We start from the raw sequence: 25,044 nt of genomic DNA, 5'->3' as shown, positions 1-25,044 counted from the left end.
TTTAAACAATTAAGCTCAGAGTGACTTTTAATATGCCAATCAATGTTAATAAAACACAAGTCAAACAAATACAAACATGTTTTAAACCAAAATCAATAAGAAAATGAACAACAGACAAATTCTTTTTTTTCAACATCTGTTAGCCAGTACTATTAGTCAAATGGCTAATCACAGATAAAATATATTTTATGAGAAGCTTGGAATAGTCAGAAGTCATTCTGGCATTTGAAACAGCTATGTACAGTATCACCAAGATTAGTTTATATACACATATATTGAAGAGAAACTGGGCAAAACAGTTAAAAACAGACTAACGATACAATCAAGTACAAAACAGGTGGAAAAAGAAAACATTTTTTAAAAGTTAGGGAAGGGTATTACCAGAAAGAATTACAAATCCAGTAACAATTACACTACATTAATACAGCATTCCAAAGGGGGAAAAGGGTGCATTTTTCCAATGCACTAGCTTCAATGTTCAAAGGGAAAAAAGGCAAATAGCTGCTTTTTATCAAGAGCAGCTTTGTATTTCACATAATTGTTTTCAAAAGAAAGCCTATTAACAACAATGATTGTTTAATGCTACAATTATACAGCAAAGACAAAACTAAAATAGCAGCAAATTCACAAGGCAATACTTCCACAGAATTATTCTATGGTTCATACAGTGCCTAAAAGTGCTCCCAGTTGGATATACAAGTATAATTCACAATTAAAAAAAGACTGACACACAGTTACATTGATGCCTGGGTAGTAACTGATTCTCTTAGCACTCCCCTTTTCCAAGGGAGAATGCTTGTAATAAGGCCCTTGAGCCCTTTTTCAGGTCACTAAAGGGAAGGATACCTTTCATCACAATGCAACAGCAAACTATAAGCAGCACACCACCACAGTAGTTAAAACCCTGGAAAGGCCGATGTGACATCCAACAGTGACTGACACCCTACAGAAGACAAACTGGTAAAACTAGACGAAAGCCTGATAGAGCACTGGTGAAAATACAGCTTTTAACTGCAGTTCACAAAAAAAAGTCCTAAAAAGTATTTCAGTAAAACTACTGACACCGATTTTGAGAAAGTAATTTGCAAACTACATTCTAGAAGTGATTTCAACCTAGCTTAGCCTCCTCTTGTCACAGTTTTGGGGGAAGGTGGGAAATTGAGTAGAGTTCAGTATATGGTAAGGCTGACAGAGCGGTTCATTTTCTTTCCAATAAGTCGAGATGTTCTATTACTCTGGGTGGTGGACCTAGTGGCCATTCGGTCAGTGAAGAATGCTCTTTCTTCAGCTGCAGCTTTTGCCATCTGGGCTTTCTTGAGTTCTCTACAAACATAAAAATAGGAAACAAGACTTTTCACTTACTATGTTAATCCTAGGAAGGGATCCTAAGAAGCCAAACACAAACTATATTATCAGCTGTGAGATCTTTTCATGTCATCATTATTCTAAGGAAAAATACAGTACGAAACTTTAGGTTCTGCTTAAACAACTTAAATTTATAAAATAATCTTATCTTGTGCTACAAAAATTAAAATATTATATACACTTAGATACAAGTAATAAAGGCACTAGTAATGACTGGGTTTTAATAAAACGTCAAACAGAACTCTAATTTATGTTGTGAAAATATCTTTACAAAACAGATGAAAGGAAAATTCTACTTCCTATTTGTACAGCAATGATATCTATCAATGTAGTGGCAAATAAGACTTTCATTTTTTAAAAGATTTTATTTTTAGAGAAAGAGGAAAGAGAGGGAGAGAAACATCAATGTGTGGTTGCCTCTTGCACGCCTGCAATCTGGTCATGTGCCCTGACTGGAAATCGAACCAGTGACCCTTTGATTTGCAGTCCGGCACTCAATCCACTGAGCACACTATCCAAGGCCAAACCTTTCCATCTTTTAAGTCAGATCAGGTTTGGACCAAAATGGTAGAAATAAAGTAAATGAATTAGAATTGTTATTCCATTCAGTTCTAAAACTATCAAAGGTCACTCACATTAAACATGACAATCAGCTACTAACCTAAATGACATTAATTTCATCACTTCATAAAAATCAGTACAACAGAATATTTCAAGGAATGTTAATTTTGGCTGACAGTTTGGATAGGGGAAAACCATAGAGGCTCATTTAGCTTTTGCTATGATTTAGGGCTTGGGTATTATCACCACTTGCAAATACAGGCTAGTTTTAAAAAACTTTAAAGTCAATAATTTCAAAGTTCAGAAACAACACAAATTTATAGGTCAAATATGAATTTAAGGCAGAAGTCCCCAAATTAACTGTATAACATGCCAAACCACTATATCCTTCACTGACAGAAAGCATAAATCATCTCACTAAAATTTGTGAAATAGCCCTGGCCAGTGTGGCTCAGTGAATTGAGTTCCGCACTGCAAATCGAAAGGTTGTTCCTTCAATTCCCAGCCAGGGTACATACCTATGCTACAGGCCAGGTCCCCCAGTTGAGGGGCATGTGAGAGGTAACTGATGGATGTTTCCTGCCCTCTCTCCCTCCCTTCCCAACTCTCTAAATCTTTTAAAAATAAAATAAAATAAAATTTGTGAATTAAGGAAAAGAAAGTAAAAACAAAACAAACCCCTCACTTACTTCTGCAAAAGTGAATTTTTGAACTTTTCAGCATTCAATTCTATTCGTAATTGTTCTGCACTTTTCCTAGAAGCAGACAGCAATACTGAATGCTTCACCAGTGCCATTGCTGAAGGTCTTCTCTCTGGATCTGGATGAATCATAACCTTAAAAAGAAGTAAAATTAAAGTAAAAACATGCAACTTAATAAAATATTGAACCATGTCAATAAAGTGCTTCATATGTAAAATACTCACTTTTAGCAACTCTGTGAATTCTTGGGAAAGCACTTGTGGAATCCGAGGTAACCTACCCTGTCTGATTTCATGCCACTGGTCTCCATTTCTGGGAAGAGGCTCAGCACCAGCAGCACAGACCACTGTGAGGGCAAGGGCAAAAATATCTGCTTTTGGCAGATGGGAATAGTTCTATAAAATGTAAAAAAAAAAAAAAAAAAAAGGTTAAGTGAATATAAAAATGATCAAAATAAAATACAATTATACCTCATAATGATTTAGATGAAAAGACAGGACTAAATTAAAATGTTCAATGCCACATTCAAGTATAGGATCTATTTAGAGAAAAAGTAAATTTGGGGAAATTATTCTAATTACAAAGCAATACACTGTTCTCCGCCCCACACCCCAAAAACCAAATGCTTCCTCTATCACTAGCCCAATCCAACTCTTAGAAGAAACTCCTAACCCCCTAGAGCATTCATATGAAAACACAAAACATACACACGATAACAAGTTACAAATATACATATACATGTAAGATACAAATATACATAAAAATAATGATCATACAATTTATTTGTTCTACTCATTCAAAACTCCTGAGAAATATTTCATTGCACCCTTTTTGCAACAGTAATGAACTATGAGCCGTAATTTACATAATCATTTCTGTGTTGCTAAATATGTATTTACATTGTTCTTGGTTTATTTGTAAAGGATTACTTCTGTAGGAGACTCTCAGAAATGAAAATTCTGAGTTAAAGGGTACTTGATTTCAAAATGTTGACATATACTAATACTTGACTCTCCAAACATGCTGAATCATTTTAAAGTTCCATCAGTAGTGTATGGGAACTTCTCTTTTACCATACCTCCACCATGCTGAATATTATTAATCTTTGTCTTTACCAACTTTTTCTAAATTAAATACCCCAGCTGATGGTTTAGACTTGCTATTCTGCATTAATACTCTACTACTTACTGGCTTAAAATTTTAATACATCTGCATTTGTATTATTCTATCAAATGGTAAGTGTTGCAAACAAATGGCATGACTAAAGAAAAACTAGCCTTCCCACCAACATGGAGGCATAGGTAGACACACTGTGCCTCCTCGCACAACCAAGACAGGGACAATAACAATTTAGAAACAGAGTAACAACCAGAACTGACAGAAATTGAACTGTATGGAAGTCAGACAACGAAAGAGTTAAAATAGACACGTTCATCCAGACAGGTAGGAGGGGCGGAGTCTGGAAGCCAGGCTGGAGAGGGGTCGCATGGCACAAAGAGAGTTGGGACCGGGTGTGTAAGACCGCAGCGGGCAGACCCTGGTTGCGGGTGACAACTGGCAGACCCAGTGCCTCCTATGAGGTGGTGACTATGAAGCAAGGCACTGCATGCAACCCAGGATCCCAGTGCTGGGAAATAGAGCCTCAGGGCACTGACTGAAAAGACCTGTGGGGGCTGAGGCAAAGGGAGAGACTCCCAGCCTCATAGGAGAGGTCACTGGGAAGACCCATGGGGTGCACAAGCCCACCCACATGGAAATCAGCACCAGAAAGGCCCAGTTTGATTAGGGGAAGCAGCGGAAGGGACTGAGAGCGGCAGAGAGCGGAGCAAGCACCATTGTTCCCTCTTAGACCCCGTCCCCACATAGAGCGTCACAAACCAGTGACTGGGCTACCCACCGTCTGGTGAACACCTAAGGCTCCGCCCCTCATATGTAACAGGCACATCAAGACAAAAAAAAAAAAATGGCCCAAACGAAAGAACATCCAAGATCCAGAAAAAATACGACTAAGCAAAAGGAGATACCCAACCTATCAGATGCTCAGTTCAAAGCACTGGTGATCAGGATGCTCACGGAATTGATTGAATATGGTCACAAATTAGATAAAAAAATGAAGGCTACAATAAGTAAAATGAAGAAAAATACACAGGGAACCAATAGTGATGGGAAGGAAATGGGGACTCAGATCATTGGAGTGGACCAGAAGGAAGAAAGAAACAACCACACAGAAAAGAATGACGAAAGAAGAATTCAAAAAAATGAGGAGAGGCTTAGGAACCTCCAGGACATCTTTAAATGTTCCAACATCCTAACTGTAAGGGTACCAGAAAGAGAAGAGGAAGAGCAACAAGTGGAAAACTTACTTGAACAAATAATAAAGGAGAACTTCCCCAATCTGGGAAAAGAACTAGACTTCCAGGAAGCTCAGAGAGTCCCAAAGAAGTTGCACCCAAGGAGGAACACACCAAGGCACATCATAATTACATTAGCCAAGGTAAAAAACAAAGGAGAGAATCCTAGAAGCAGCAAGAGATAAAGAGACAGTCACCTACAAAGGAGTTCCCATCAGACTGTCAGCTGATTTCTCAAAAGAGACCTTGCAGGCAAGAAGGGGCTGGAAGGAAGTATTCTAAGTCAGGAAGGGCAAGGACCTACACCCCAGATTGCTCTACCCAGCAAAGCTTTCATTTAGAATGGAAGGGCAGATAAAGTGCTTTCCAGATAAGGTCAAGTTAAAGGAGTTCATCATCACCAAGCCCTTATTATATGAAATGTTAGAAACTTATTGAAGAAAAAGAAGATAAAAACATGTATAGTAAAATGACAGCAAACTCACAATTATTAACAACCACACCTAAAACAAAAACAAAAACAAAAACAAACTAAGCAAACAACTAGAACAGTAGCAGAACCACAGAAATGGAGGTCACATGGAGGGTTATCAACAGGGGAGTGGGAGGAGGAGAGAGGGGAAAGGTACAGAGAATAAGTAGCATAGATGGTAGGTAGAATATAGACAGGGGAGGGCAAGAATAGCATGGGAAATGTAGAAGCTAAAGAACTTATGACACATGGACATGAACTAAAAGGGGGGAATGTGGGTGGGAGAGGGTGTGCAGGGTGGAGGGGGATAAAGGGGGTAATGGAACAGCATATATAATAGCATAATCAATAAAATACTTTAAAAGAAAATGCAATCACTTACTATCAAAAAAAAAAAAAAGAAAGAAAGAAAAAGAAAAACTACCTCCTGTAAAACTTCATTTGCAAGAAAACGGCTATCACCCTCTTCAACTTGTGGACTAGAGATCCTTGTTACATGCCCCAGATCACCTACAAGTAATGGGGGAAAAAAAAAAAACCCAGCCAAGAGTTAAAATACAACAGCCCATTTCTTTATTTTAAGGTAATAATCTGGTTATCTTTCCCTCTTACCTATTTTATAGATAACTTTATTGGATACACAGTCATCTTCATCTCCGTCTTCAGAGGCAGCATTTGGGATTGAGGTTCGAGATATGAAAATATTACCTGTCAAACATTTATTTATGTAAGCGATACTAACAATTAATAGTACAACCTAAGTTCACAAACAGGCATATGTCAGAATCATCTAGAAAACTTTTAAGCACACAGAGTCTTTCTTACATGTTCTACCCCAAATCCAATGAAAGTAACAGTCACAGGATGAAAACTGGGGCTTTATTTTCTAAGAATATATTTTCTGGCCTAGCACTGGTCCTTGAATACTTAGAAACCACTACCATTAGTCCCTTCACATTTACACATTGATCTTTGGCGGTTTTAATTACTTAGAAACATACAAAAGGCAATAGCATGTAATTTGTAATGCTGCCAAAGCACAACTTTTTTTTAAAAATAAAGATTTTATCTATTTATTTTTAGAGAGAGAGGAGGGAAGGAGAAAGAGAGGGAGAGAAATGCTAATGTGTGGTTGCCTCTTGCACATCCCCTTTTGGGTACCCAGCCTGCAACCCAGGCATGTGCCCTGGTTGGGAATTGAACCGGTGACCCTTTGGTTCACAGCCCATGCTCAATCCACTGAGCTACACCAGCCAGGGCTTTTAAAGCACAACTTTTCATCTAATGCTACAGGCCGGTGTGAAAAGAATGAATCACACAGCTATTGAGCCTGGCTGACCATACAGCATCTTTATTCTAATGTGACTTTTGGTTCATATCTCAGCTGAACAAACTCTTTTCCTCTTCACATTTGAGTAAGCTCCTGATAAACATAAGTTTCAGTGGCAGATTTTATTTTAATAGTTTTATCAATATAGTACTGAATTTATAAGTGTTATTATAGTCACTGCAGTCATCTCTCAGTTTTGTTTTATTTATAGGACCACTTATTTTGTGGTGGTATTTATAAACCTTAAATTTTAAAACTTAGTATTTTCAATTTTTATACTTACAACATAAGGGTCTAACTATGTTTGACACTTAATACAAGATATGTGTGATTATAGGCAAACCTTACTAATTCACATTTATTGCCATCAGTTCAAATATTTTTTCTTTGAAAATAAAAATTTTAGTAAGCTGTTAATGTATAAATTCTACATACTCCAGAATTAAAACAAATTGTGTGAAAGGACTTAAATTCCCATGAACCACATACATTTCCATAGGTTAAAAAAAAACCCCAAACCTTATTAAATTCAACTTAACAACACCTATTCTAAAATGTTTAACAGGAATCCATCAACCTATTAGTTATAACTTAAAATTTATAGAAAAATATAAGGGGCAAAAAGAATAAGTTAAATAATACAAAAAAACAACCAGTCAAAGCCAGAAGAAAGGACATCTTGCACAAGGTCTACACTATTTTAATTCTCACCCAAGGAAATGCTTATTGATTTTAAAGAGAAGTGGGTGGGGGTGGAAAAAGAAACACTGATGTGAGAGACAAACTTGGATCAGTTGCTCCTGTCCATGGCCTGAGCAGGGGCTGAATCTGCAATCTTTTTTAGTGTATGGGACAACGCTCTAACCAACTGAGCCACTGACCAAAGCTATACTATTGTTTTCAGGAGTAGGACAAAGTAAAACCTAAAAAGAAAAATGTGATGTCATGTATGGTCCTGAAATGGGCGCTAGTTGGGACAAATCAACTTAAGAACCTGGGTTAAGACTTTCTTTAGAAGGTTCTTGAGGGAGTCCTGGCAGCCTCAAGGCAGAGAAGCCAACATGTAGAAGGCAGACCTGGAGATACCTAGGGCCTTTTACTGATCTGTCCTGGCTCAGAGCTGGTGGAAACCAAGAGAACCTTTCTATACAGCTTGGCCCCTCCCACATGTACCAGGCCCGATAGAGGCAGTCACAAACTGCAGACCACTTGGTAGCTCCATACAGGTACCCCAAGGCCAGTCAGTCACTGACAGTGTCTGACAACAACCTGAACTGGAGTCCCTCCCAATTGGACCCAGAAACAACACAACCAGTGGTGGGCTTCAAGCCACAGCAGAGCATGACCCAACTAGCTACACAAGTGGCAAACCCAAAGGAGATCCTAGCAGGCACCAGACCCTGCTGGAGCCAACTCTTCTTGCCAGGTATAGGGCAGCTTTCACAAAGCAGATCATATACTGTGATCCATGTCAACCCACATAGTCAAGCAGCCTGAGGGATAATCCCACACACGGATGGACCAACGACATTCAAGACTCAACTACAACAGGAAGGCTCACATAACCGACACAAAAGACATTCCTGGAACACCTAGGTCAGGTGATCAGGAAGATGAGCCACTGAGCCCCACAGGATACCTATTAGATAAGACCATTATAACAAGCTTTAGAGATATAGCAGATCTACCTAATACACAGAAACAAACACAAAAAGGCAGGCAAAATGGGAAGACAAAATAACATGCCTCAAATAAAAAAAAATTCCTCCAAAGGACTAAATGAAATTGGAGGCAACCATGTTACCAGAGGCAGAGTTCAAAACAATGGTTACAAGGATGCTCAAGGTACTTAGGAGAAGAAGGGATGATCTCAGTGAGAACTTAAGAGATAGTCAGCATTAAAAAGAACACAGAACCCATAAAAAAGAACCAATCAGAAATAAGGAATACAGTAGAAGGAATCTCAATAGCAGGTTAGATGAAGCAGAGGATCAAACCAGGAATTTAGAGGACAAGATAACAGAAAACACCCAAGTAAAGCAACAAGAATAACAAAAACTTTATTTTTTAATATATTTGTTATTACAGTCATTCCATTGTTCCCTTCACTCCCCTCCACTCTGCAACCCTCTCCCAACCATATTCCCCACCTTTTGTTCATGTCCATGTGTCATACTTTTAAGTTCTTTAGCTTCCACATTTCCTATACTACTCTTGCCCTCCCCCTATTTTCTACCTACCATCTATGCTACTTATTCTCTGTACCTTTCCCCTCTCTCCTCCTCCCACTCCCCTGTTGATAACCCTCCATGTGACCTCCATTTCTGTGGTTCTGCTACTGTTCTAGTTGTTTGCTTAGTTTGTTTTTGTTTTTGTTTTAGGTGTGGTTGTTAATAATTGTGAGTTTGCTGTCATTTTACTATACATGTTTTTATCTTTTTCTTCAATAAGTTTCTAACATTTCATATAATAAGGGCTTGGTGATGATGAACTCCTTTAACTTGACCTTATCTGGAAAGCACTTTATCTGCCCTTCCATTCTAAATGAAAGCTTTGCTGGGTAGAGCAATCTGGGGTGTAGGTCCTTGCCCTTCCTGACTTAGAATACTTCCTTCCAGCCCCTTCTTGCCTGCAAGGTCTCTTTTGAGAAATCAGCTGACAGTCTGATGGGAACTCCTTTGTAGGTGACTGTCTCTTTATCTCTTGCTGCTTCTAGGATTCTCTCCTTTGTTTTTACCTTGGCTAATGTAATTATGATGTGCCTTGGTGTGTTCCTCCTTGGGTGCAACTTCTTTGGGACTCTCTGAGCTTCCTGGAAGTCTAGTTCTTTTCCCAGATTGGGGAAGTTCTCCTTTATTATTTGTTCAAGTAAGTTTTCCACTTGTTGCTCTTCCTCTTCTCTTTCTGGTACCCTTACAGTTAGGATGTTGGAACATTTAAAGATGTCCTGGAGGTTCCTAAGCCTCTCCTCATTTTTTTGAATTCTTCTTTCGTCATTCTTTTCTGTGTGGTTGTTTCTTTCTTCCTTCTGGTCCACTCCAATGATCTGAGTCTCCCATTTCCTTCCCATCACTATTGGTTCCCTGTGTATTTTTTCTTCATTTTACTTATTGTAGCCTTCATTTTTTTATCTAATTTGTGACCATATTCAATCAATTCCGTGAGCATCCTGATCACCAGTGCTTTGAACTGAGCATCTGATAGGTTGGATATCTCTTTTTGCTTAGTTATATTTGTTCTAGAGCTTTGATGTTCTTTCATTTGGGCCATTTTTTTTGTCTTGATGTGCCTGTTACATATGAGGGATGGAGCCTTAGGTGTTCACTAGGGCAGGTAGGCATCCTAGTCTCTGGGTTGTGACCCTGTATGTGGGGGTGGGGTCCAAAAGAGAACAATGGCGCTTGCTTCGCTCTTTCTGATTTCAGTTCCTTCCGCCGCTTCCCCCAATCAAATTGGGCCCTTCTGGTGCTGACTCCGGTGTGGGTGGGCTTGTGTACATTCTCAGACCCTGTGGGTCTCTCCAACATACTCTCCTGTGAGGCTGGGAGTCTCTCCTGGCACAGGTGTTTTCTCAACCCCACAGGTGTCTCAACCCCCACAGGTGTTTTCAATAGGTGTTTTGAGGCTTTATTTCCCTGTGCTGGGGCCCTGGGTTGCGAGGTCTGTCTCACTCCTCAGTTTCACTTGGTTTATCTGTGCAGGAATGTGGGACCACGTGGTCCTCCAGCTGTCTTGAGCTCCACGCCTGTCCAAAATCTACTGCCTCACTGGATCTGCCCGCTGCCACCCTGTGCCTGGGGTCCGCCTGCTTTCGTCTTGCGCTCCCAGGGTCTGCCAGCCACCACTTTTTTTAACCACGACCTCTCTCCTCCTGGCCGCCCAACTCTGCCCCTCCTACTGGTCAGGATGAGTGTGTCTATTTTAACTCTTTGGTTGTCGGACTTCCATACAGTTCAATTTTCTGTCAGTACTGGTTGGTTTTTTTTTTGTTTGTTTCTAAATCTTTGTTGTCCTTATTTTGGTTGTGCGAGGAGGCACAGTGTGTCTACCTATGCCTCCATCTTGGCCGGAAGTCAAAAATTTTCTTTAAACGAGTAAAGTCTGCCTTGGCCGGGTGGCTCAGTTGGTTGGAGCATTGCCCAGCACACCAAAAAGGTTGCGGTACAATCCCCAGGCAGGGTGTGCAGAGGAGGCAGGTGATCAACGTTTTCCTTTCTTTTCTTCCTTCTCCTTCCACTCCCCTTACTCTCTTCTAAAAATTAATAAACATATCCTCGGGTGAGGATTAAAAATAAAGGAAAGTTTAAGGGTCCTCTGATACAACATCATACATAACATCTCCATCATCAAGGTACAAGGAGAGAGAAATCAGGGGGCAGGGGTCTAAGAACCTGTTTGAAGAAAATGATGACTGAAAACTTCCCTAACATGGTAAAGGAAAAAGACATACCTGTCTAGAAAGCACAAGAGTCCTAATCAAGATGGACCTAAAGAAGCCCACACATAAGGCCTGGCTGGCATAGCTCAGTGGATTGAGTGCGGGCTGCGAACCAAAGTGTCGCAGGTTCGATTCCCAGTCAGGGCACACGCCTGGGTTGCAGGCCATGACCACCAGCAACCGCACATTGATGTTTCTCTCTCTCTCTTCCTCCCTTCCCTCTTTAAAAATAAATAAATAAAATCTTAAAAAAAAAAAAAAAGAAGCCCACACCAAGACACATCATAATTAAAATGGCAAAGGTTAAAAACAAAGAGTCTTTAGAGCTGCAAAAGAAACAGTTACCTACACAGGAGCTTCAGTCAGTCTAGTTTCTCAACAAAAATACTTTAGCCCAGAAGGGATTGGCATGAAATATTAAAAATGATGAACTGCAAGGACCTACAACCAAGACTAATCTACCCAGCAAGGCTATCATTTAAAATTGAAGACAAAATAAATAACTTCCCAAACAAGAAAAAATTAAAAGATGTCATTACCACCGAACCAGAACTTTAAGAACAATAAAGGGTCTTCATTCAGATAAAGAGGAACATAGTTATAAAGAATAAAATGCCAATAAATACATACCTATTGCTAATGACTTTAAATGTAAACAGATTAAATGCTCCAATGAAAAGACTTCAAGTAGTTAAATAGATAAGAAAACAAGACCTGTATATATGATGTCTACAAGAGACATACCTCAGAACAAAAGACACACAAACTGAGGAAAAAGATATTTCATACAAATAGTAACAAAACAAAGGCTGGGGTAACAAGCTTATATCAGTAAAAATAGACTTTAAAACAAAGGCTATATATAATAAGAGACTAAAAAGAACATTACATAATGATAAAGGAGTCAATTCAATAAGATATAAACCTTGTAAACATCTGTGCACTTGACATAGGAGCACCCATCGGGGTGTCCAATTTTCTGGCATGTCTGGGGTACACCAGAAGAAGAGTTGTCTTGGGCCACCCACACATTGAATACATTGCAACACACATCATCACAAAAAAATCTCATAATGTTTTAAGTGGGCCACATTCATAGCCATCCTGAGCTGCATGCAGCCTGCGAGCTGCAGGTTAGACACCCTTAATAAATATATAAAGCAAATCTTGAAAGACATGGAGAGAGCGACAGAAATAAGTTAGAGTAAAGTATTTTAACACCCCATTGACATAAATGGATAGATCTTCCAGATAAAAAAATCAGCAAGGAAACAGTGGCCTTAAACGACACACTAGACTAAATGGATTTATAATCGATAGTTTTAGAGGATATAACCTCAAAGTAGAATATATGTTCTTTTCAAGTGCATGTGGAACTTTCACTATAAATACTCCACATTAGGACAAAACCAGTCGATAAATTCAAGAAGACTGAAATCATATCAGGCATGTTCTCCAACCACAATGGTATGAAACTACAAATCAATTACAAGAAAAAAAACCCGGAAAAACAAACACACGGAGGCTAAATATGTTACTGAACAATGAATGGGTTAACAATAAGATCAAGGAAGAAATCAAAAGTTACCTTGAGAAAAATGAAAATGAACACACAATAGAAAACCGGAGACACAGTGAAAGCAGTCCCTAAGAGGGAAATTTATAGCAATACAGGCCTACCTCAAAAAGCAAGAAAAATCACAAATCAACAATCTAACCTTATACCTAAACAACCTAGAAAAAGAGCAAAGCCCAAAGTGAGTAGAAGGAAATAATAAAGAACAGAGCAGAAATAAATAAAAGAGAATCTAAAAAAATATATTCAAAAGATCAATGAAACCAAGAGCTGATTCTTTCAAAGGATAAACAAGATCAATAAACCTTTAACCAGATTCATCAGGTATGACTCTGTTGGTTGGAGCTTGCCCCTGTACACTGAAAGGTCATGGGTTTGGTTCCTGGGCAGGGCACATATCTAGGTTGCAGGTTCAATCCCGTCGGGGCACATATGGGAGGCAACTGACTAATGCTTCTCTCACATCAATGTTTCTCTCTCAATAAATGTATCCTCTGGTGAAGATTTAAAAAAAGAGAGAGAATCAAAGGGAGGAACCAAATAAAGAACATCAGAAATAAATGGGGGAGGAGTAACAACTGAAATACAGCTTTAAAAAATATTACTAATAACTATAGTCAACAAATTAAGACAAAATGGAAGAAATAGATAAATTCCTAGAAACACCCAATCTTCCAAAATTGAATCAAGAAACAGTCAATCTGCCCTGACTGGTGTGGCTCAGTGGACTGAGCCTGCAAACCGAACGTTCACAGGTTCAATTCCTAGTCAGGGCACATGCCTGGGCTGCAGGCCAGGTTCCTGGCTGGGGTCATGCCAACAGGCAAATGACTGATGTTTCTCTCACACATTGATGTGTCTCTTCCTCTCCTTCTCCCTCCCTTCTCCTCTCTAAAAATAAATGTAATTTTTATTTTTAAAAAAAGAAGAAACAGAAAATCTGAACAGACTGACTACAACAAATAAAATCAAAATAGTAATCAAGACTCCCAGCACACAGAAGTTCTGGACCAGAAGGCTTCACAGGTGAATTTTACCAAAGATCCAATGAAAAACTAAACACCTACCCTTCTCAAACTCTGCCAAAATACTTTAAGAGGAAGACTCCCAAGCTCATTTTATGAGGCCAGCATTATCCTAATTTGAAAACCAGAAAAAAAAAAAAAAACACTACAAAGAAAGAAAATTATAGACCAATATCTCTGATGAATATCGACACAGTAATCCTCAAAACATTAGCAAACCAAATCCAGCAATACATTAAAAAGATCATACACCATGATCAAGTGGGATTTATCCTGGGGATGCAAGGCTGGTCCAATATTTGCAAATAAACATGCCACACCATGTCAACAAAATGAACGACAAAAACCACACAATCATATCCATAGAAGCAGAAAAAACATTTGATGAAATCCAGCACCCATTTATGATGCTCACCAAAGTGGGAATAGAGGGAATATACCTCAATGTAATAAAGGACATATATGACAAACCCACAGCCATCATCATACTCAATGGGCAAAAACTATACAAGCAGCCGTGGCATTATTTTAACTGTACTTCCAAAGATTAATAGAAAAGTGGGTATTTAATTTATTTTTTAGTCTGGCTTGTCTACATTAAAAAAAGTTTTATGTTCTGGCTGGTGTGGCTCAGTGGATTGGGCACTGGCATATGAATGGAAAGGTCACCAGTTTGATGCCAGTCAGGGCACAGGCCTAGGCTGCAGGCCAGGTCCCCAGTTGGGAGTGTGCAAGAGGCAACCAATCAATGTTTCTCTCACATATCAATGTTTCTCTCCCTCTCTGTAAAAATAAATAAATAAATAATTTAAAAATAATAATTTTATAATGTACTTATCACCACTTCTATAATAAAAATGTTTCAAATTAAGCTAAGATTATTTAAGTTTATACACTGATTAGTACCACGGCACCGTGAATGTGAAATCTCACAAGGCTTTGAAAGAATACTCTGATGCTGGTCTAAGTAACAGTACAGTAAAATCTACTGCACCCACATATATAGAAAAATCTATTTTTTAGCTGAAAAGTAGTCTAACAGTAAAGAGAAAAAGAATAAAACCACAATATTTCTATACTCTCCAGCCCTGATTTACTTGCAACCTTTTCTTATCAAGTAGTAATCATAATACATGTTGTTTTGTTGAGTAATGTAATAACAAATTATTCTTTCTTTTATAGACTAAAAATACCACATTTGTATAGCACGTGTTTTCAAAACATTGTCACACTTCTCATTTTATTCTAATAATCCCAATAGCAGCACCAGCATTAACTTATAATTATGGTTCTATAGTCTAGTGGAAGGGGCTTTAAACATAGGTTTTAGTCTCCCTTGGTCAGTCCTACATCAAGACTATGTAGTTTGCACAAGATATCCCATGTTTTTTCCAGCTCTTAAAAATGAGTTCATTAACTCCAACCTTTTGGGGTAACAAGAGATGAACAGAAATCATAAAACAATATTAGGTCTTTTAAACTAACAGTGACCCCTGACCAGGTAGCTCAGTTGGTTAGAGCATTTGTCAGTGCACCAAGGTTGTGGGTTCAATCCCCAGTCAGGGCACATATAAGAAGCAACCAATGAATACATAAATAAGTAAAACAGCAGCTCTGGCTGGGTAACTATGTTGGTTGGAGTATCATCCTGTACACCAAAAGGTTATAGGTTTAATTTCCAGTCCCATATGGGAAACAACCAATCAATGTTTCTCTCTCTCTTCCACTCTCTCTAAAATCAATAAACATATTCTTGGGTGATAATTAAAAAAACAAACAAAAACAAACAACAGATGTTTCTCTCTCCTAAAAATCAATAATAATAAAAAGGAGAAAAAATGAACAATGAAAAAACATACTAACATGACCAAGATGTATATGTCTCATACTGTTTTAATGAAGTCATTTATTCTCTATAATCCCAGAGAACACAAGTTAGAAGATTTGTAATACTTACTAGGCTTTATATCCATGTGAACCAAAGACATTGAATGAATATACTTCAAGCCCCGGCCAACTTGCAAAAGGAGATCCTTTAACTCTGCTTCTATAAAGTACCTCATGCTCCTGTAGTTTATACTTATGGCATCGGCTAAACTTCCACCTAACAAACACACACACAAGAATTAGCATTTTCTTACTTTCAGAAAACATTCTTATTTTTCTTCTATCTTTACTGAATGACCACAGACTTAACTGAGAAAGTGGTATTTTATAGTACCTATTCCCTTCAACGTGCTTGTGAAATAATTATATTTACTGTTTCAACAGGTAATATAAACACAGGTACAAAATATAAGGTAACGTTTCTGTAATCCATTACCCCAACAACTGACCTAGTTCTTTTCCCCAAAGTAAACCAATGTTATCAGTTTCTTATGCATTCTTTTCAACGTTTGATACAAATGGTAACGTATTTTCATTATCTTGAAGATAGTTCTTTACCAATATACAAAGACTACCCCTTTATTGTGTCTACTGAATTCCACTGTATAAGTGAATGATAATGCATTAACCAGTCCCCGATTTAATGGACATTTTAAAATGCTTTCTAAGCCTTTGCTACTACATATGGTCTAAGATTTTGTACAATGGTCATTTCGCACATATTTAGTGTATCTCCTAGAAATCCATTGCCTACCCTGGCTGGTGTAGTTCAGTGACTTGAGCGTGGGCTGCAAACCAAAAGGTTGCTGGTTGGATTCCCAGTCAGGGCACATGCCTGGGTTGTGGGCCAGGTCCCCAGTGGGGGGCCACGTGACAGGCAACCACACATTGATATTTCTCTTCCTCTCTTTCTCCTTTCCTTCCCCTCTCTAAATAAATAGAATCTTAAAAAAACAAAAAACATCCTGGGTCAAAGAGTATGTACAATGTTAGTTATGTACATGCACAGTATGTGACTGTGTGCAATACTATTTTATTACATATAGAATAAGTTTCTGTAGCTAACAGGGCCATTTCTCTGTTTATCCTCTACAAAAGAGCTTAGGATTGGTACTTATACCATTACTGCCAAGACTTGACTGCCTCTGAAGGTTTACATAAAGAGATAACAGTGCACTCAGTTTCTGATTTCAAAATGACTCATACTTAAACTCTATTAGCAGTTGCCTATGTGAACCTGGAGTGATTACTCATGTCTGTACACACACTGTCCCCACAGAGAAGTCTGTACCAATTTATACTCTCACCATTAATACATGAAAATATTTGTTTTCCCACACCTTTGATTAACAGTCTATAAATTTTACAGGTAAAAAACCAGTACCACAGGAGTTTTAATTTACACCACTCTTGCAATGAATTAGAATAAAACATGTTTTTATAGAATCAGCCAAACCAATCAGCTACTGTTTTTATAAAAAGCTTATACTTTATTAGTTTTACTTAAAAGTTTGTAAAATTTATATTTTATCTCAGAGGAAGCATGTTACATTAAAAAAGAAAAGGAACCCACCACTTCTTTTTAAAGCTTAGTTAAGAATAATACAATCAAACCCAGGATAATAAAATCAGAAAGGTCAATGAAATATTAGTCGGGAAAGGAGGTCCTACAATAACAAATGGATATTGTGCTTTTAAAATAAAAACAAACCACACACCTGGTTATCTTAGGCTTAAGTGTTCTCCATACTTAATTTGTACAAATCTTGAACTATGGAGGAAAAAAGGGCTCTAGAAGGGAGCAGGTCAATAAACCTGTCAGATAGTAAGGCTTGAAGTCCTAGATCAAGTTTAATAAGAAAGAATATGGCTGCTTTTTAAGTGGGTCTGGCTACAGCTGAGCCAGCTAGCTCCTATATCTCATTGCCAAAAGGGCAAGACGGGTGAGAAGAGTAAACAATCATCTGATTTTCAGGTTATCTTCCCTCATTCACCAAATTTTTTCTAAACGCATTTACTATGAGTAGAAATTTCAGTCTACCACCACACTAAAGACAAAAGGCTAAAAATGCAAATGGGCTGTTTGAGATCATAAGGAAGTTTAGTCACTGATAAAGGATATCAGTTAAATAGCATGTACAAATGAATAATAAAATCCATTCCCTGTGAAAACCGTGGAAAAGGAAATGAAGATCAGGCTTATTATTTGTACATTCAAAGCTTTCCAAAGCTTCCCAAAGCTTTCCGAGGAAAGGAGTATGGAAAGGGGGGACAAAAGATAAGAAAAGTCCACAAATAGTATCAAGATAGTCCTATTTTTTTCTTCTACACAGAATAACCAACCATACATAAAGGCAGCGTGTTTCACACAGGTCTAGTTATTTTTTAGAGATTTTTATTCTTTATTTTATACGGCTTCAGTATAAAATATAAACTGCTTCAAAACAATAAACTGTTTCAAAAGACCATTTTATAATCTAATTTTATTATAGGATAAGGTCTTTGTAATCTGAGAGGGTAGCAAGACCACTCACTCTTCCCCATCCGCCAGGCCCTCAAGTTTTCTCAAAATCATCTGAATTATACAACCATGTATTTAGTAGGTTTTTATAAATTTATGATCCCTGGACTGCCAATGAAATACTTAAGAGAGAACCAGACGCATCAAAAAGGTGACAGGAAGAAACTAAAAAGAGATGGTGCCCTGGCAGAGTAGCTCAGATGGTTGGAACAGCATCCCCACGTGCCAAGGTTACGGGTTTGATCCCCAGGCAGGGCACATACACGAATTACCCAATGAATGCATAACTAAGTGGAACGACAAGTCAGTGTTTCTCCCTCTCTTACTGTCTCTCTCTAAAATCAATCAACCAATCAATCAATCAATCAATCAATCAAATAATTAAAAAATAAAATAAAATGAGATGGTTCCTACCAAATATGGAGTGGAAAATACATTAAGATTGAGTTGTATTATATCAAATGCACTAAAAAATAAAGGTTAAGAAACAGAATTGTGTACAGGTCATGAGAGACAGCTACATAAATATTTTGATGATATAAATAGAAACATTTCCTGAAACACCTATTTAAAAGAACCTATGCACCCCAATGTGCATAGCAGTGCAATTTACAATAGCCAAATGCTGGAAACAGCCTAAGTGCCCATCAGTAAATGAGTGGATCAGAAACACAATGGAATACCACACATCAGAAAGAAAGAACTCCTACTCTCAGTGACAGCATGGATGGAGCTGGAGAGCATTATGCAAAGTGAAGTAAGCCAGGCAGTGGAGGGCAAATACCATATGATCTCACCTATTAGTGGAACCTAGTCAATAAAACAAACAAGTGAGCAACATATAACCAGAGACACTGAAATAAAGAACAAACTTGACAGTGACCAGAGGAGAGGAGGGAAGAGGGCAACAGGAAAAGGGGAAGAGCCGTCAAGGAACATGTATAAAGGACACAAAGCAGGGAATGAAGGTGGGAGAGTGGGGTGGGTAGGGCAGAGGAGAGTAAAGGGGGAGGAGGAGAAATGGGGACAATTGTAACTGAACAATAATAAAAGAAACATTTCAAGAGATTTTTGAAACAAACTAGCAGCAATGCTATATACTGAGCACTTCTATTCTTTTAAGTATAGAGAATTAATAAAATCATGAGAAATGAGGTATGGAAATAGATCTTTTACTTTTGTTTTATTCACTCTTTTAAATATGAAAAACCTGAACCCACTACCTACACCACTTACAAGCTATGAGATGGCCAGTCTTGTTTAAAGAAAAAAAGAGAATCAACAAAAATAGTAATATAAAAATAAATCTTTGCTATCACCCCAAGTATTACTTAAATTCTAAATTTTAGTATTTATAGAAGATACACAAAAATAAAAATCCATTATACAGATTAGGGCAAAAGTAGGTTTACAGTCGTTCATATGGAGAATACAATAATTACAAATAAAAATACAATAAACTGTGTTTTACTTACTTTTGCCCCACCTTATAAAGGTTTAGATATTTAATAACAGATGTCTATATAAGAATTGAGACCAGAATACCAGACAGTACCAGATTGAGACCAATTGTGGTAAAGATTTAATGAGAAAAGGACCGAAGCTGAACTTTGAAGGACTTGCTAAAGTTGAAAGCTATACCCAGGCCCAAAGCTGAACCTCTATACTTACTTATTTTGTTTGTCCTAGGGGAAAAGGGAGGCAGGTACAGCTAGAGAACCACTTCCTTAATAGAAAAGTCTTAGTGGATGCTTATAGTAAATTAGATTTGATACATGGGAGTAGGGGCAAGACTACAGAAAGCCTTGAGCAAATGGTGAGGTTTAGACCAACGGAGAGTCACTGTTATGAATAACCAGCACCAGTTTTAGCAGTTCATATAATGAAATGGAAAGGGACGGCTAGGTGCAGAGAACCTGTGTTATTAACTACTAAGGCCCCCCCTACACACTATACTAGGTGCAGGGAATAACAAAATATATATGGCAAAGCCAGTGTCTCCTCAAGAAGATCAGTTTAATTCGAGTAACTGGAATATAAATAATTTGCAATGTTCTGCTACTGAGGTAGAAGAGACAAGGCTTTCAATCTTTATTTAACAGCAGATAGGCACTACTGCCCTTGTAATTCATGTTAGAATTCTGATCTTTGAATTTTAAGAGATAAAAGAGACACAGACTTAAATAAACGTAAGTATTCCCTCAGTGCTCATTCATTTGAGCTCACAAGTTTAGAGGGGATCTTGTTATGTTACTCACCATTACAATACTCATTCTGTATGAGCATATGATCGTCTTCTGCCCATGCAGAGAAATACCGAACTACATGGGAATGTTGTCCAAGCACTGCATGAGCATATACTTCTCTCAAAGCATTCTGCCTAAGAATAATTTGAGATTAATAGAATAAGAATTAATAGAATAATTTAGTCTGAACTAAATTAATTTACCTGAAACTTCATAAAAGAAACCTGATTTCTATGTCTATCATTATGCTGAAAAACAACTTGGTTGAGAGAGAAGGAGCTAAGACTGTGCCAGATTTTTCCAAAGACTTTCACTAAAAAATGGCAGTTAGAAAGTAGGAACCTTACTGGACCTAGAAATCAGGAAAAGATAAAACTTCCATTTAACTGTGAATTCATGGATGCTACTAGAAATCAGAAATTTCTTAGGTTCCAAAATTAGACAAGTCCGATAAGAACTAATGGTAAGAAATGAAAATGATTTGATTATAACTTCTCAAAAGTTAGAGAATTAATTAATTAAATTCAATGTTTGATTACCTAAAACTTTAATGTTTGTAATACCATAGGGAACAAAAAATGAAAAGACAAAATTTTCAATACATACTCATCAACAGAGCCGGCCAATGGCTTTTTCGATCGCTTAATGGCATAAATGCATCCATCCAGCCTCTTCACACATTTAAATACAGAACCAAATTCTCCAGAGCCAATTTTCTCTAGCTCGTGAAATTCTGTTGTATACCGGGACTTCATATTGCTTTCAGTAATTGTAATTCTCTGTAATAAAAAGTGTATCCATATGCATAATACAAAAATATGAAAATTATTTTTTACTGTGCTGACAGCATTTTGTGTGAAAATTTAAAATTATATAGTATGTTTCAATGCTTACTTAACATGTATATATAACTTGTTAAGAAACAGAAAATCAAGTTTCAGAAACAATGAAAAGAAAACTAAACGTTATTTACTTTAGCAGGTCTTGTTTCATCTTCAAACTCATAATCACTGGCTTCCATATCTTCACCGCAGGAACTGAAAAATATTATGCATTTTTTTCATCAACATATCTGAAACATACATCAACTAGAGATCCAAAACTTCACTCATAGGTGCACAGCAAAATTTTAATGAGCAAAAATAGAAAAGCATTTAGTTTTATAATCACAAGATAAAGCTCAGCTGATTAAAATGTGATACTTGCTGAGATATGCTCATGAATCAGAAGCCAACACCACCAAGCATATCAAATTTAAAAAGCCTTTCTAGCCCTGGCTTGTGTGACTCAGTGGATTGAACACCACCCTGTGAGCCAAAGGGTTGTCAATTCAACTCCCAGTCAGTGCGAATGCCTGGGTTGCTGGCCAGGTCCCCAGTAGGGGGTGTGCAAGAGGCAACCACACATGCCTCTTGCACACCCTTCCCCTCTACGAATAAATAAAACCTTAAAAAAAAAAAAAAAGGCCTTTCTTTCTTTTTTATTTTTTAATTTTATTTATTTATTTTTAGAGTGGGAAGGGAGGGAGATAGAGAGAGAGAAACATCAATGTGCAGTTGCTGGGGGTTATAGCCTGCAACCCAGGCATGTACCCTGGCTGGGAATCGAACCTGCAACACTTTGGTTTACAGCCCGCGCTCAATCTACTGAGCTACGGCAGCCAGGGCTAAAAAAGGCCTTTCTAAACCAACTCTCTCTGCCTGCCTCATTTTTGACACAAGTGGATTTCCTAGAAGTTATCTCGATTTTTTATTTCTTCCTTTCTCATGCCACTCCTTTTCCACAGCTGATTACTTCTCACCTATCTCTGCTGAGAATTAGGTGCTGGTAATAGAGAAAAACTTCAGAGCATAATCTTCCATATCATTCAGTTGAAAGTTAAGTTTTGATTAAGTATACCAAACCAATCTTGGGTATTTGGTGAAACAAACTACTAAGTAGTAACTAACTTACTCATTCCAGTATGTTCTCTTTCTTCTACGACATTGTCCTGAGGAATGAAGCAATACAGAATCTGGAGTAAAAGGATTTATATTCACTTGAGGTGTCTGTCGAATGTCAAATTCTCTTTTTCCAGATTTTTCTGTATCCATGAATAGAGAACCACTTCGGAGTTTAACAGAGCTGGAATCAATTCCCCGAGCTTTGGAGAGCAAACTCTAGGAGAGGAAAAATAACATTTTTAGGATCCAGGTCCAATAGACAGCCTTCTCAACCTAACTGGCAACAAGCCTTCCTCCTGGCTGAATGTGTAGGTCAAAGCCAACACACAAGTCTAGAAATACTGCAGTAAATACTACAAAATAAAGTGGTTAACTTAGGAGTCTGAAGCTGGATAGTAACCACCTTTTCTGAAAGATAGCCAAGTAAAATAGGTCTAGAGCCCTAAAGAGTATAAATACATACTAAAATTAAGTTCATTTTAGAGGCTAGAAGTTAACAAACGCTTTCTAAAAATAAAAAGCAGAGAGCCCCATAAAAGCGCCTCTCCCCTCCCACAACCACTAAATAGGGCTTTGAAAGCCGCCTCTGCTACGCTCCTCCCCTCACTTTCAGAGGGATCTTGCCTGGGGCAAGTCTGCTGATAAACACTAAAGGCCTAAAACACACATCTTCCTGAGGTACTGAAACCTATTTAAGACAGTACATTTTTCATTTTATTCCTACAAATGAGATACTTGCCTTAATTTCGAAAAGTGTCAGTCTTAACATCTGCTGTAACTTTTGAAGTTCTATTAGTAGTAATCGGCATAATTTCTTGCCACTTAACAGATGCTGAACTCCTACTTCACGATTCATTATCAATAATACGAATGCATAAGGGTCCAAGTAACAATCCCAATGCTGGTTTTTTAACAGTTCCATATTCCTAATCATCCCACTTAGATGACCAAACTCGGTCACTGCAAACCCAACGGTGTAAACAAACGCTTGCCCAAATTATGTCCGGAAAGAGGCTTAAATGCTACCCAGAGTTATTTACAAGTCTTTAACAAGTCTTTAAGAGTGTAAATGACTGGAAGGCTAACCTTTAATCCCCAGTCGAAGCGCAGTCTCCCTCCCTACTTCAAGCTTTCCCCCTTACGGTGATGAGACCAGAAATGATAAACCCATAATACAGGACCGATCACAGCGTTTAAAAAGCACCACATGGCTGCGGCGCTGAGGAGTGTCAAGTGGTGGGGCCAAGCATCACTCCAGCCTCCTTCCAAACCACGCTATCAGTACCACACTCCCGGGTGACAAGCTCAGGGCAGCCCCCATTCCGCGGGCTTTCAATCGTGAGCCACCTGGACGGCGCCGACCAGCCCCTTTGAAAGATGAAGAAGTTCCAGATGAGGCCCATTGTTCAGTTACATAATCTTAACGGACAACTTCTGGGCAGGGCCAAAAAGAAAGGCTGCCAACTTTTTGTTGCGGCGCAGGAGAGTGAGCGGGGATGCGGCCGGGCGGTTATGTAACCGAACCCGGCCAGCGCCGCGCTCCGCTCTAGGCGCCTTCACGTTTTTAAAAGGACGGCCGGGCGCGGGCTCGGGACGCCCAGGTCATCGCTCCTCCCTTACCTTGGGGGTGTGCGGTGTGTCAAAAAGCCGCAGCTTGCGGAAGGTCTTGTGCGGCGGCGTGCCCGGGTGGTCCCGCAGCGGCGAGCAGGGGCCCTCGCCCGCCATGCGCTCCCCGTAACCTTGCGGGGACGCGTCTTCCTGGCCGCCGCAGCGCACTGGCGAAAACGAGCTGCCCAGAAAGTAGGCTGCCGCCGGCGACTTGACCGGCGACGAAGAACCGAAGCCCTCCTCTTCCCACGAGTCGCCCTCCGCCCCACCGCCGGATGCGTCCACGCTCGGGGAGGCGCCCCGCAGCAACATGTCCTCTTCCAGCTCCCCGGGGCTGCCGGGGGCTGGGCCGGGCGACCGATGGCCCTCGGGCCCGGGCTCGGTGGGGCTCCGCGCAGGCGGCAGCGGCGAGTCGGGCTCCTGAAAGGCCGAGTCCTCACCAGTGCTGTGGCCGCTGCCCTCCTCCTCCTCTTCTTCCTCCTCCTCCTCACAGTCGCTGCAGGGCGAGAAGATCAGCTTCTGCCGCAAGGTGCAGGAGACCCCGGCGCGACGGGACGGCGGCGGCTGCTGACGGCTAAGGAAGCTCATCGCGCCCCTGTGGCCGAGACGGAGAAGAGGACAGCCGGGACTCGTGGAGTCCAGGACACAGCCGGTCCAGGGGGCGGGTCTGCCACGTGCGACTGGGCGCGTCTACTGGCCTCGGCGGCGGGTCTGCGACGCGGTGGGCTGCGGCTCCGGGGCGCTTGAGGCTGCGGGCGGCGGTGGACGTAGCGGCAGCTACGACGCGGACTGTCCAGCAGAGGTGGGGCGGCAGAGGCGGTGAGGTTGAGGTCTCCGCAACTCCAGCCGCGAGTTCGGGCTCCGCGGCTTCCCGCGACCGTTAGCCACGTGACTGACCAGTCCACCAATCCCCGCCCAGCTCCGGGTTTGAAAAAAAGGAGGGCGCGACGTACCCCGCGGGGGAGGGATTAGCTACGTGATTTTGGCGCGAACCTGCTAGTTCCGCCCCCCACTCGGCGC

General features: G+C 39.6%; 1 protein-coding gene across 1 annotated transcript; it reads right to left on the bottom strand.

Moving 5' to 3' along the window:
• On the bottom strand, positions 1-24,760 carry WEE1 (WEE1 G2 checkpoint kinase). The gene is made up of 11 exons (XM_045825393.1): positions 24,037-24,760; positions 22,427-22,632; positions 21,447-21,510; positions 21,080-21,252; positions 20,486-20,607; positions 15,777-15,923; positions 6,063-6,158; positions 5,875-5,960; positions 2,852-3,022; positions 2,616-2,761; positions 1-1,323 (listed from the first exon to the last, which is right to left on the bottom strand). Exons 1-11 carry the CDS (start codon positions 24,610-24,612, stop codon positions 1,170-1,172), a joined length of 1,941 nt encoding a protein of 646 aa, XP_045681349.1. The 5' UTR covers positions 24,613-24,760; the 3' UTR covers positions 1-1,169.
• Positions 24,761-25,044: the final 284 nt, after the last annotated feature.

Source organism: Phyllostomus hastatus, unplaced genomic scaffold, assembly GCF_019186645.2.
Source record: "Phyllostomus hastatus isolate PE091 unplaced genomic scaffold, TTU_PhHast_1.1 phas_scaffold_585, whole genome shotgun sequence".
Classification (NCBI taxonomy): domain Eukaryota; kingdom Metazoa; phylum Chordata; class Mammalia; order Chiroptera; family Phyllostomidae; genus Phyllostomus; species Phyllostomus hastatus.
Note: the sequence above shows the minus strand (reverse complement) of the source record. Positions and strands in the feature narration are given on the sequence as shown.